Source organism: Poromitra crassiceps, assembly GCF_964638095.1.
Source record: "Poromitra crassiceps genome assembly, chromosome: 4".
Taxonomy (NCBI): Eukaryota; Metazoa; Chordata; class Actinopteri; order Beryciformes; family Melamphaidae; genus Poromitra; species Poromitra crassiceps.
In genome coordinates, this window is record NC_139626.1 from 1 (window position 1) to 12,500 (window position 12,500).

Here is a 12,500-nt window from a genome sequence, read left to right on the forward strand (position 1 = left end):
AGGTTCAGATTATTACAGTACAAGTGGATTATGCGAACATATATTACTCCGGCTTTACTTAATCATTTTGATGCCAATATTCCAGACCAATGTGTAAAGTGTAATGTGGAGAAAGGTACACTATTTCACTATATAGACAGTTTTAACTTGACAATAACAACCGTCACAACCCACCTGAATATCCGGTTTACTTCCTGTATACATAGCTGAGCGCAGGCTGATATTCGACTCATATTAAATGTTAACGTTAGGCCGTGTCTCCGACAGACACATTAACAAGGTAGCCTATTTCCGTCTTTATGTCTTGTAGTAGTTAGTAGTAGTTGTTGTTATTGTTGAGAGTTGCCATAACAACCACCCCTGTCGGAAAGACTTACACACGCTGGGTAGGAAGCGTTGTTGTCCCGGAGGCGATTTTTTTTTTTTGGATGATGGCGAAGGCATAACCCGCCCCTCTCTGCCTCTGATTGGCCTAGCGTCAAACTTCCATCCAAACACATTCGCTTGGCTATCCTGCATTACATCTCTTTCTACAGTCTGTGGTCAGACCGTCAGACTCAGTGGGTCAGACAGACATACAGCAGTTACGCTTGCTAGCCTGCATGAAAGACGCCAGTGTGTTTTTGTTTTTAATATAGTCATATCTTTGGTTTATAACGCTGCCACTAATCAGAGGCAGAGATGGCCAGGGGCGGGTTATGCCTTCGCCATCATCCAAAAAAAATATTGCTTCCGGTAAGCTAGCTAGCTAGCTAATGTTAGCTGCTGGTTGGTTGGCTAGCTAACTAGACAAACACACACATGCAGAGCTCCAAAAACAGAGCAATTCGTGATTTTGTTACTGTAGTTTCTGCAGAGTAACGTCCATGTACCTTTATGGATTGCACGGGGTTGGTATTACAAAGGGATCTGACGGATAGTGCAGTAACAGTCACAGCAGCTATGATAACGCAGCCAGTCGGGAGGAGGAAGTCGGGGGGAGGAAGTCCATATATGGTCCATCCGGTCATTGGGCACAGGACATTACGTCATCACAGGATAACGCGATTGGCTGGCTCTGTTCAAATCTGAGCCAGCCAATCACGTTGTCCTGCACTGTTTCTACCGTGTATAAAAGGCGACCGCTGACCGGGGTGGCCAGAGACCAGAGAGGCTGCTGGAGAGGAGAGGAGAGGAGGGGGGAGGGGGGAGGGGGAGAGGAGAGGAGGAGAGGAGGAGAGGAGGAGAGGAGGAGAGGAGGAGAGCGCCGCCAGCGGCACCACCCAGGGCACAGACACCCAGGCCAGCCACCCCAACCCCCAGACTGCCACCACCCAGGCCAAGTGCCCCTCTGCTGGGCAGACACCCAGGGCAGCCACTCCCACCACCAGGCTGCCACCACCCGCCCTGCCCCTCACCCTGCCCGGGTCCCACACCCCCTGAGACCCCCCTCCAGAACCCCACGCACCAGGCGGACCCGGTGCATGGCGCGACGCAGTAAACAAACTCATGTTTCCCTCGTCACCAGTCATGCTGGACATCAGTACAAGTGTGAGATCCCTCTCATTCCCACAAATATGTAACATAGCCTACGCAAATACAGTGTGTAGTGGACAGGTCCGCCCATAAGTAGCCTATTTCGGTCTTTATGTCTTGTAGTAGTTAGTAGTAGTTGTTGTTATTGTTGAGAGTTGCCATAACAACCACCCCTGTCGGAAAGACTTGCACACGCTGGGTAGGAAGCGTTGTTGTCCCGGAGGTGATTATTAATTTTATTCGATTTTTTATATTATTTTTTATTTACATTTATTTCTTCAACATGCTGCAGCAGAAAGGGAGATAAACAGCGGACACTATTTTCATAGTTTAGCTATGAAGTAGCCTACTTCCCCCCGCAGCATCGTGACATTGAATGAAAGTATAGGCTATAATTAGGCTAATTTGAGATGACTTCTGGCTCGCCTGGGAAGCAGGCGAGAGCAGCCGAGTGCAGTCAGCCAATTAGAGGCAGAGAGGGGCGGGTCATGCCTTCGCCTAGCCTTCGCCATCATGGGGAAAAAAAGATTGCGTCCCGGAGCTAGCCTGAGAGGCTAATAAAAGCTACATGTTACAGAGTAAGCTGACTATCAGTACGTTATTGCACGCATAGCATAGGCCTATCTTTACATTTAAACGTTTACATAGCAAAAATAGAAATAGAAGTAGGCTATGTCAGTGTTTTCCCCTGAATAGCTGAGAAAGTGGACACTGTCAATAGTTAGCACTGTGAAGCTGATACAATTCAGGTGGCGGTAATGCAACATTTAAGGATGCCAATGCCCAAGAATCATGGAATTTTGGAATGAAGTACTTAATATATTGTCACAAATAGTATCTGAGAAGCTACTTATATGTCCACGGCTGTGCATTCTAGGTCTGATCCCGAAGGAGCTAAATATTGATAAGAACATGAAGAAAATGATCATACGTTGTCTTCTCCAAGCTAAACACACAGTGGCAATATTTTGGAAAAATCCAGATAAACCAGAGATCAATCAATGGTTCAGGGAATTATCTAATTGTCTTGCTATGGAAAAACTGACTTTTGCTATCAAGGGAAAACCTAAAGTCTTTCAAGCAATCTGGGGACGTTTTTTGGAATTTTTGGAAAGTGACTCTGTGGGACCTGTATTGGCTAATAAAGAAAAAAAAACATTGCATGGATGCAACTGGGACGTATCCTCAGTGATGTACCCTGGGGTCATAGGATGTTTCGGGTCTCGCAACATCATACACCCTCGCCCAGGTGACCCAGCCGGGGCTGGCCAAGCCCCAACTTACGTCCCAGTAGCTACCCACGGTCAGCCCTCTAGGAAGGGTCGAAGGTGGTCACGTGGTCAGGGCCACTCAATCCGCTGCTCCGGAACTACTCTGCTGGGACCGGGGGGGGAGGGCTCTGGTACGTAGAGGGACCGGGCTCTGTGAGTTGCCACCCGGCCGGGCTCCTCCCTCGTCTCACCAGGTCTAGGACCTGTGCGCTGCACCAGACTCCCCCGCTCCAAACATCTCATTCCGAGGTGATGGTATCTTGGTGGATACCATGCAGTACTTGGTGGCACTGCAGTCTCCACTTGCGGCTTGAATGGCCCTCCTAAAAGGCCTCTCGTGGATTGTTGGGCTTCTTCCTCAAAGACGCAGGCTGGGGCGCTAACCCATACTGCTCGCGGGTGCCGCCCCTGTTCCGGCTGTCAACTGACTCTCCAGTAGTCACTAGTCTTTCCTGGTTGTCACGTAGTCTATTCCTATGAGTCACTGGCTAAGCCAGACTAACTAATAAAGAAAAAAAAACATTGCATGGATGCAACTGGGACGTATCCTCAGTGATGTACTAATTGAAAGTGTGGGACCGACTACATCTTTACTTGATACGTAAATTATGCAACACATATTTCTTTAGTTTTGTTTTTGTTTTGTTTATTTAGCTAAGGAATATCTGGTGAGGTGAAATAAAAGAAGAAAGAAAAAAGGGAAAACGTGAAGTTGAGACAAATGTAACTAATATAATTTTGTGTGAGTGTATTATTCTTTAATTTACTTTAACTTGATGTATGTATGTTTATGTATAGGGGTTGGGGTGGGGGGGGGGGGATTAAGGGTGAAATTAATGAACATGCAAATTAATCAAGACTGTGACAACTGAATGTTTTATGTTTGTGAAAAAGGAAAATGAAATTGTAAAAAAAAAAAAAAAGATTTGGTGGATCTGCGCGTCCGCACTGAAGACACATCAGTTAAAAGCACATTTGAAGCAGATTGGAAACTACCTCCATATGTGGTTTGGGACAAGTGACACAAATCAGACTTGGAGCATCCAGACTCATAAAACCAATCTGGATAAAGTCATTAATAGGTCACTAAAGTTCACAAATCAGATTTGGCTTCCTAGTCTGAACATGGCCTTAGTATACAGCAGGGTAGTAAATTAACTTTTTTTAAAGGGCTTTTTCCCACATTGTGAAATATGTTTCAGGGGCATTTTGGATCATTTCCAGGGCTATTTTATCAAATGTTCGGAAATACCTTAGTTCTTCTATGTTGCATGACAGAACAATATTCAATGATTACTATACAAGCATATTTTATTTCTAAAAGTTCATAAACAATCAGTTACAAATCCTCATTTGCCATCATCTCCATGTAGTAATGTCGATAGACGGTAGATGTCACGACTCGCTATCCAGTCCATCCTCCAACCCACAATAGTAGACTCCTTGAAAGTTTTTTTAGGCCCTGGGCAGACCGGGAGAGGGTCAGCGACCGTTTCTATTTCAATTAGATCTGAAACTTTCTAGTCGTAACTCAGCGGGTGGTTTGCGTATTAATTTAATTACAACACTTTTCTTAAGTTAACATTAGCTAGTTAACTATGTAGCTGACCTAGCTTGTGCCGCTAGTAGGAGGAGGGGCGAGGGTTGTGCAGGTATGGATGCCTAGCTGGCCATTTGAGTCACACTTTGCTAATACAGAACAAAATCCGGACACATTTTGAAAATACAGAGTAACGTTAAAATTCAGAAACAAACTCTTTATTTTATGGGGGGATTTAAAAGCCCCCATCATCCAAGACCAATTTTACATTTTTTACAGGCAATTTGCCTGCTAATTTCCTACCCTGATATCCAGAGAATTTAAAAAGTCACATACATCAGCACATAAAGTACATGAACATTAAATGTCCATGTACTACTTAAACAGCTATACACATGTTCAAATTTTGAACATGTGTATAGCTGTGTAGGCATCATGGCAGCTAGAAATGAGGTGGATAGACCAATCCATTAATCGATGAGTCTAAAATATTCGACAGATGAATCGATAATGAAAATAATCGTAGCCGTACTCAACATTGGTAATGTGTCCCACATAGTCCCTGCCAAACTTAACTCTTTGTCCCACATTTGGTTTGCTGGGATCTGGTCACCCTACGTGGATCTATGCTGCCTGTGTGGGCTCTGCTCGCAACACAAATAAAAAAATAAAATTTCTGGGTAGTCAGTGGGAGATGAGGGGAAGTCCCACCTACCTGTTTGAGCTGTGTCTCTGAGTTGACAGACAGCTGGCACAGCTCACAGTGAAAGCGCTGGCTGGACACGCCCACCCCCACTCTGCTTTTGCTGCCCATTCGCTGCTTCGTCCGGCAGGCCGGGCGGGGCGATGACGTCATTTTGATCCTGCGTTGTGATTGGCTGCTGTTCGGTCCGTCCAGCATCTGCTTGTGCCTGGAGCCTGATTCCACCATCAGAGGGGAGGACCAAATGTCAGAATCATTCACTTTTGAGTATAATTATCAATAATGAATGAAGTTTACAGTTGAATTGCACGCAATTCGGCATTGCACTCCATCAGGTCCCCCTAATAATAATAATAATAATAATAAGCTTTATTTGTATAGCACCTTTCATACATAAAATGCAGCTCAAAGTGCTGGACATGCAAGAAAAAGACATTTAAAACAGGAGCAATCAAACCATAGCAAAAGAGAATACATTAAAACCAATTTGTAGACTGGAAATAAGTAAACACAATAAGAATGATAACATAATTAAAATAGAAGTAAAGAAATAAAAGTTATAAAAAAAAAAAAAAAAATAGACAATTTATAGTCATGAAAATAAGTTAAGACAATAAAAATGATAAAGTAAATAAAATAGAGGTAAAAAATAATAAAGCACACTCCCCAAGTTTGAAGTCGATCGGACAAACGGTTCTAGAGATAAACCACTTTTTGTGTTTGCCAGTAGGAGGCGCTGTCAGGAGGCACAAGTGTGTCTTGTTTGTCTCTCTCCCCTGAGTGTTTCTGTACAGGGGGTGGAGTTTCTGCAGCACGGCTGGCAGCAATCTTCTTTTTTTTTTTTTTTTACGATTTATTTTGTCGGATCGCCATAAGGCTCCATGACATCCTCCATACTAGGTATCAGAACACACACACACAAAAACAACTATTGCCCCTTCCCCTCTCCCCTGCTGGTCAGCTTTCACATTAAAACATTTCTTCCGTGCTCGCGAACGGAACGGAATACTTGCAGAGGACACTTGCATCATCAACTACGTCTGCAGTGTATCCTCGCCCGTGTGTTGTCTACGTGGTTCGGTACAGTTTTTTTTTTTACAAACTTTATTTAAGTTTTCACAGTATGTAATACATATTATATTGAAATGTAATCAACATACTTAAAACCCCAATACCCTCCTCCACCCACTGGCAGCAATCTTCTAATCATCAGACTCCTGCTTAAATACCCCGGCTCTTCCACCACTCGTCGTCAGATTGTTCAGTCACCTATGCTATGTGGTAGCTTTTCCCAGCTCTGAGCTTAAATCTCTTTTGAATATCTCTCTCGAGTTTTTCCTCGTGTTTTCCTGTGGACAGTTTTTGACGCCTGCCTCTCCTCCTGTGCTCAGGTCGTATGGTTCCTCTCCCTGCTGTCAACTGTGAGCAGAGTCCCGGGTTCGTCTCCGTCTTCACCTGCTGTAACTCTCTGCCACTGCCTGCCTGCCTGCCGCTCACTCCAGCCATCCATTTTTCAATAAACTCTGTTAAACTTGGAAGCTGTCTCTGTGTCTGCTCTTGAGTCCAAAATCCTTAAACTGTAACAGGCGCTATGCCAAGTCTGTGTGTGTGTGTGGGGGGGGGGGGGGGGTGTCTGTGTGTGTGTGGCGGGTTGGTGTGGTATCGGTCGGCCGGGGCCTCTGGCCCGGCCAACGTCACGAAAGTGACACAAAATGTGACGCAAATGGTGACTCACAGACAGACACCGCTCGCCACCCACCCACCTAGGCAATTTGATTATAGGATTGAGTTGGATCTGGTTTGCCAGAGCAAGTGAGACCAGTTAGCAGAATTGTTTGGGTTTTTGACGCCAGCTAATGAAATATAAATTATGAGATTCTGTGTAGTTTGTGTCCAATACACTGAGTGACTCAGTCAGATGCCAGGGAAACCAGTGCTACTGAATACTACAGCTATTGTAGTACTGTACATACCACTATAGTGAGCTTCCAGCTGGGAGCTGGAGTTTACTGTCACTTTGCACACGGGACAGTGGAGTGACTGCTTTGTGTTGCTCCTCTTGGCCTCCTTAGCCTCTTCTGTCTCCTCCCCCTCCTCCTCACCTCTGGTGGAGTTTCCCTGAGGGTCAGAGTGCGGGGCCGGACCGGGGCCGGGACTGCAGCCTTCCATGGGCGTGATCTCTGTAGTTAGCTCAGAGAGCTGCGAGCCGGGGGAGACCTGCAGGGACAGCTGAGGGGAGAGGAGTGTGGAGGTGTCCATAGATGAGGGCTGTGAGGCAGGAGAGGGCGCCAGTGCGTTTCCCTGGCTCTGCTCTGCTAGCTGCTGTGCTGGCTGGGCAGAGGTGCTCGGACCTGGAGACAGACAGATTTATAGTATAGGTTGCAATGTGACCCCATTTATACCTGGAATTAAAATGTGATCTATATATCTGGATATCTTCACGGAAAAGTGCATGTTACTGCAAGGTGCACATGCACACAGCTCTCATTTCCATTGGAATGGCATCCCATGATTGCATTTACACCTGGCTGATACTGGCTGAGATCTGATCATAATGTGCGGCGCCATAATGTGCCAATACCTACACACATCACATCCTCTCACGGGGTTGAAAGGTCATCACTGATTCACTGAAGGTCTCCAATATGATTTTGTTTTGCTCCCGCCAGTCATCACAGTGAAGGAGTCACTGTAGCTGCATTCGTAGCACTGTAGCAGCTCAAACACGATTAGAACAAAACTGACATCAATGTTTCTGTTTCAGCTGTAGAGAACACAGTCTCACCCTCTGGTGACCTCTGGTGACCCTGCACCTTGTTTCAGCTGTAGAGAACACAGTTCAATGATGTTCATCATGTCTTCATTTTTACATAGACGTTTTTGTTTTCTTGTGTTCAGACATAGGTTTATAGATGTTATTTATTTACCTTGACAGTTTCGACGAGTCAAACTCTCGTCTTCTTCAGAAGCAGTCGCACTGACAGCTGGGTAAGACGTGGCAGACCTGGCAGCTCAGCTGGGCACACCGCCAGTTGCTGAAAAGCAACTGGTTGACACGTCTTACCCAGCTGTCAGTGCGACTGCTTCTGAAGAAGACGAGAGTTTGACTCGTCGAAACTGTCAAGGTAAATAAATAACATCTATAAACCTATGTCTGAACACAAGAAAACAAAAACGTCTATGTAGAGAACACAGTCTCACCCTCTGGTGACCCTGCACCTGTGACCTCTGGTGACCCTGCACCTGTGACCTCTGGTGACCCTGCACCTGTGACCTCTGGTGACCCTGCACCTGTGACCTCTGGTGACCCTGCACCTTGTTTCAGCTGTAGAGAACACAGTCTCACCCTCTGGTGACCCTGCACCTGTGACCTCTGGTGACCCTGCACCTTGCCATCTTTGTTTTTGTTGATGATAGATGGACATGCCGCCACCTCCTCACCTACTTTGCATAATGCATGCAAAAAATAATCTGATCTTTAGTTTAGTTTAGTTGCTGCTTACGAGCCGATGCTTGCAAATGTATTATTTTATGGATGAATCACTCATGATCATGAATCCATTTGAATGGTTTTATAATGGTATGACAATAGATAGATATATGATAGTGTTAAATGTCCCTCACACTACCTTTCCTCTTCCTCATCCTATATGTACTTCATCTACAATCTCCCTGTCATTCCTTTTCTCTGACCATATCTCTGTTCCTCCTTGTCCCTCAATCCTTCTGCCTCTCCTTCTTTCTCTCTCTGTCATGTGTTCACTTCCTCTGCTCAAGCTCCCTCTGTCAATCAATCAACAACCATGGCAACCCCTGGATGGAGTAACAAAGCGACCATTATGTGCAGGCGCGGCAGTAAAGGGGGAAGGGGGGGCGCTTGCCGTGGAAGAAGCCAGGCTCCCCCTAAGCAGCCCCTGCAATTTTCCTTGGAGAAAAAATAAAACTTAGTATACAAAATGAATATAACAAGGCTATTTTCCATTTGAAAATACTGTATTCACCTTATTTTTGAATGCCCAACTGTAAAAATAATTATGGGTACAAGGCCCGGTTTAACGCGACTTGATTGTTGCAGCTTGCCATTTCCTTTGTTATACTCTTTGGCTGCAGACCCGAATTATAAACCGGAAACCGGAGTACGTTATAAAAGTTATAAATATAGTCACGTTATAAACAACTAACCAAGGCTGGGAGTCCGTATGGAAACAGTGTTACTCGAAATGATTAAAAGTTAAATCAATTTGGTCATTCAGTGGCGTTTTACAGCCATGTAAAGTAACTAACGCTAGCCGCTAGCATTAGCCACAGTAGCCGACTACTCATAACGCATTACGTTATCCCAGCACCCGAACGACATTTAATGCATAAAATAAAGCTGGAACGCACAAAAAGTTTGTGGACCAAAGTAACCCAGCAGGCAACTAGAATATCAAAGCGAAAAGAGTTTAAAGATGAATACATTTAATAAGAAGTAATTGTACCTGTGTACTTCACAGAGTTATCATACAGAGTACATCTTCACAAATAATTGATACGGGCAACAAAAAACACAGCGCGTTTCAACCGTTGGTTTTTGATGACATTAGGACATATAAAGGACATATAAACCTATCTCAGTGAGTGTTGTGTTGGCACTGTTGCTTTTAGAACCACAACAAAAAGCAAAGGAAGCAAAGCCACTTGGCATCCCTCCTATTCAAGTTGTTCAAGTCATCACATCTTGCAGGCCTTCTTTGCTTGATGGGAATAATTAGCCATCTGACAGACCCAATGATAGTGGGACAGGTAATAGCTAGTAATTATCCAGCTGAGTGGCAGCTACCAAGCTGTTAAGTGCTTACGGCTCCCCGATTGCCAGTAATTACTCAGAGGATGGAGAGCGAGAGAGAGCCTTTAAGAAAAGAAAGATTGATACCTGTGATGTCTGTCAGATGTGCGTCCATCAGTCGCGCTCCTCCCCCCCTCCCCTGCCCTCTCTCTCTGTCTCTGCCCGGGGTCGAGGCACTCTGTCCAATCCTCTGCCGCTTCCTCTGGGTGCTCCTCTGGGTGTCCAAGGCCTTCAGCTTGCGAGCATGCTTGTGACCTTTGTAGTGGGCCTCCGCCTGGGTCTGGCCACACCGCACGCACACGCACACACGTACACACACGTACACGCACACACGTACACGCACACACACGTACACGCACACACGTACACGCACACACGTACACGCACACACACGTACACGCACACACGTACACGCACACACACGCACACGCACACACGTACACACACGTACACGCACACACGTACACGCACACACACGTACACGCACACACGTACACGCACACACGTACACGCACACACACGTACACGCACACACGTACACGCACACACACACGTACACGCACACACACGTACACACACACACGTACATGCACACACGCGCGCGCAAAACAAGCAGAGGAGCAAGTCAATGTACATGAACAGAATCACTGACGTCAGTAAGTCATTGGAGGATTCGTATTAAAATCAATATGTACTTATGGACTATAATTTCTCCATCTGCTATAGAATTCCACTTCACATGGAATTGATATATTGAAAAATGCAGCATCCAGGAGGAGCATAAAGCATTTTTCCATGATGTATTCCATGAGACATTTGAATGGATTGATCCAATGTGGATGTGTGTTATTTCTACTACATATTTGCAGAACTACAGATGAAGGTGAATATTGTGTTGGTTTCTCATGCTTCCATGACATTGGAGAAATGATGCATTTGACTTGGAGTAAGAGTCACATCATCATCATCATCAGCATCATCTTGATCATCATCGTTGTAGTCGTGGACATAATGAGCATCAGGTTGACGCTTGGCGTGTCGAGGCCATGCAGCCTTTCAGTTCACTGGCTCATCTTTTCCACTGATGCATTCTGACAAAATGACCCGTGTCCGTTTTGCTCCGGCACAAAATGACCTCTGTGTCTTTCTCGGGGGGGAGAAACACATTAGTGGCAATGCGACAACAGATGCATGCAAATATGCAAACCCAAAATGGCTCTGGGTGTCTGCAGAAAAGCAAGACGTGCACAACGGAAGATCTACTGATAACAACAACTACCAGTGCACCAATGTTTATATTGGAATAAAAACAACAACAACGACAACAAAACAATTGAAGCAAAACACATTATTTGGTAGTTCACACACACGCAGACACACACACACACACACACACGCACGCACGCACACACTTGACTATGAGTGAGTGTTTCCATACATACCCACATATCAAATGTGCACACTCACTGAACCTCTGCACACCTCCTTATTCATGCAATGATCGTATCAGAAACTAAATCACCTGCTCTTAGCTCTTGTGAAAAGCTCAAATACATTTTGAGCAATTTATCCATGATGTCATGTGTACACAGCAAACAAAACCTTTGATACAGGAATACATGTATCCAACACCAATGCCTTTCTGTACATGAAAGACAACTAGGGCTGGGTATTGGTTCAAATTTCAAGAATCGATTCGATTCCGATTCACAAGGTTCCGAATCGATTAATCCCGATTCGATTCGATTCGATTACGATTCGATTAATTTCAATATCGATTTGGTTAGTGATACTAAAACATGTTTTTTTTTAGCTGTAACCTGAATTACATGACTGTCCAGTTATGTAACACAGGGGTTCTCAACCTTTTTTGCGCCATGGGGAAAAAAAGTTGCGGACCGGTTGTCAATTTTAATGGTTTTAGTTACACATATATTTTACTCACCAGGTGGTGGCAAAGGGTAAATAACAGCCTTTTCATCTGTCAATAAAGACACTTTCACAATTATGCACAGTGATTTGATTTTAGCCTATATAATTTCTAAAAGTAGATATTAATGATCAAACATTTCCATTTATGTAGCCTACAGTATTTATGTTTTTGTTTCAACTACAAACATAAACGTCAACTTGAAACAGTTTGAACTACCACACACAGCCTATAATAGTATAGCCTATGTTTATTTATAAAATAAATAAATAATAATAATAATAATAATAATAATAATAATAATAATAATAATAATAATAATAATAATAATAATAATAAAAAATAATCGATCTCTGGACATATGAATCGATATCAAAGGATTAAAATAAAAATCGATTAAAAATCGGAGAATCGATTTTTTTAACCCAGCCCTAAAGACAACAATGCACTACTTCAACTAAAAGAGAGCTGGGTGGTTGAATGTGGAACAGTGTTAGAGGATTTGGCATATATCAAGCATCTGGCCAATTCACATGTCAGATAATTTGGCATCGCCTAAATTATCCATGCCTGTTTCCAGGCATACATTTGCACATTCAAACCCACAGTGTGTAGAGGTCATATTTGTTAGAAATGGTGTGTGCTGAGAGTGGAGGGGCACAAGTCTCCCCATCAACACTTTGCCCAAAGCTTAGCCTGACTGACACACACGC

General features: G+C 44.3%; 1 protein-coding gene across 1 annotated transcript in view; it reads right to left on the reverse strand.

Annotated features, from left to right (window-relative positions):
* Nucleotides 1-5,041: 5,041 nt before the first annotated feature.
* Nucleotides 5,042-12,500, reverse strand: part of LOC310774952 (zinc finger protein 385C-like) — a gene marked incomplete at both ends in the record, with an annotated part of 70,763 nt that continues 63,304 nt past the window's right edge. The window contains 3 exons of the mRNA XM_083635042.1: nt 5,042-5,244; nt 7,003-7,380; nt 9,945-10,137. Of these exons, the coding sequence (XP_083491168.1) occupies nt 5,042-5,244; nt 7,003-7,380; nt 9,945-10,137 (774 nt within the window). The remainder of the gene's footprint in view (nt 5,245-7,002; nt 7,381-9,944; nt 10,138-12,500) is intronic.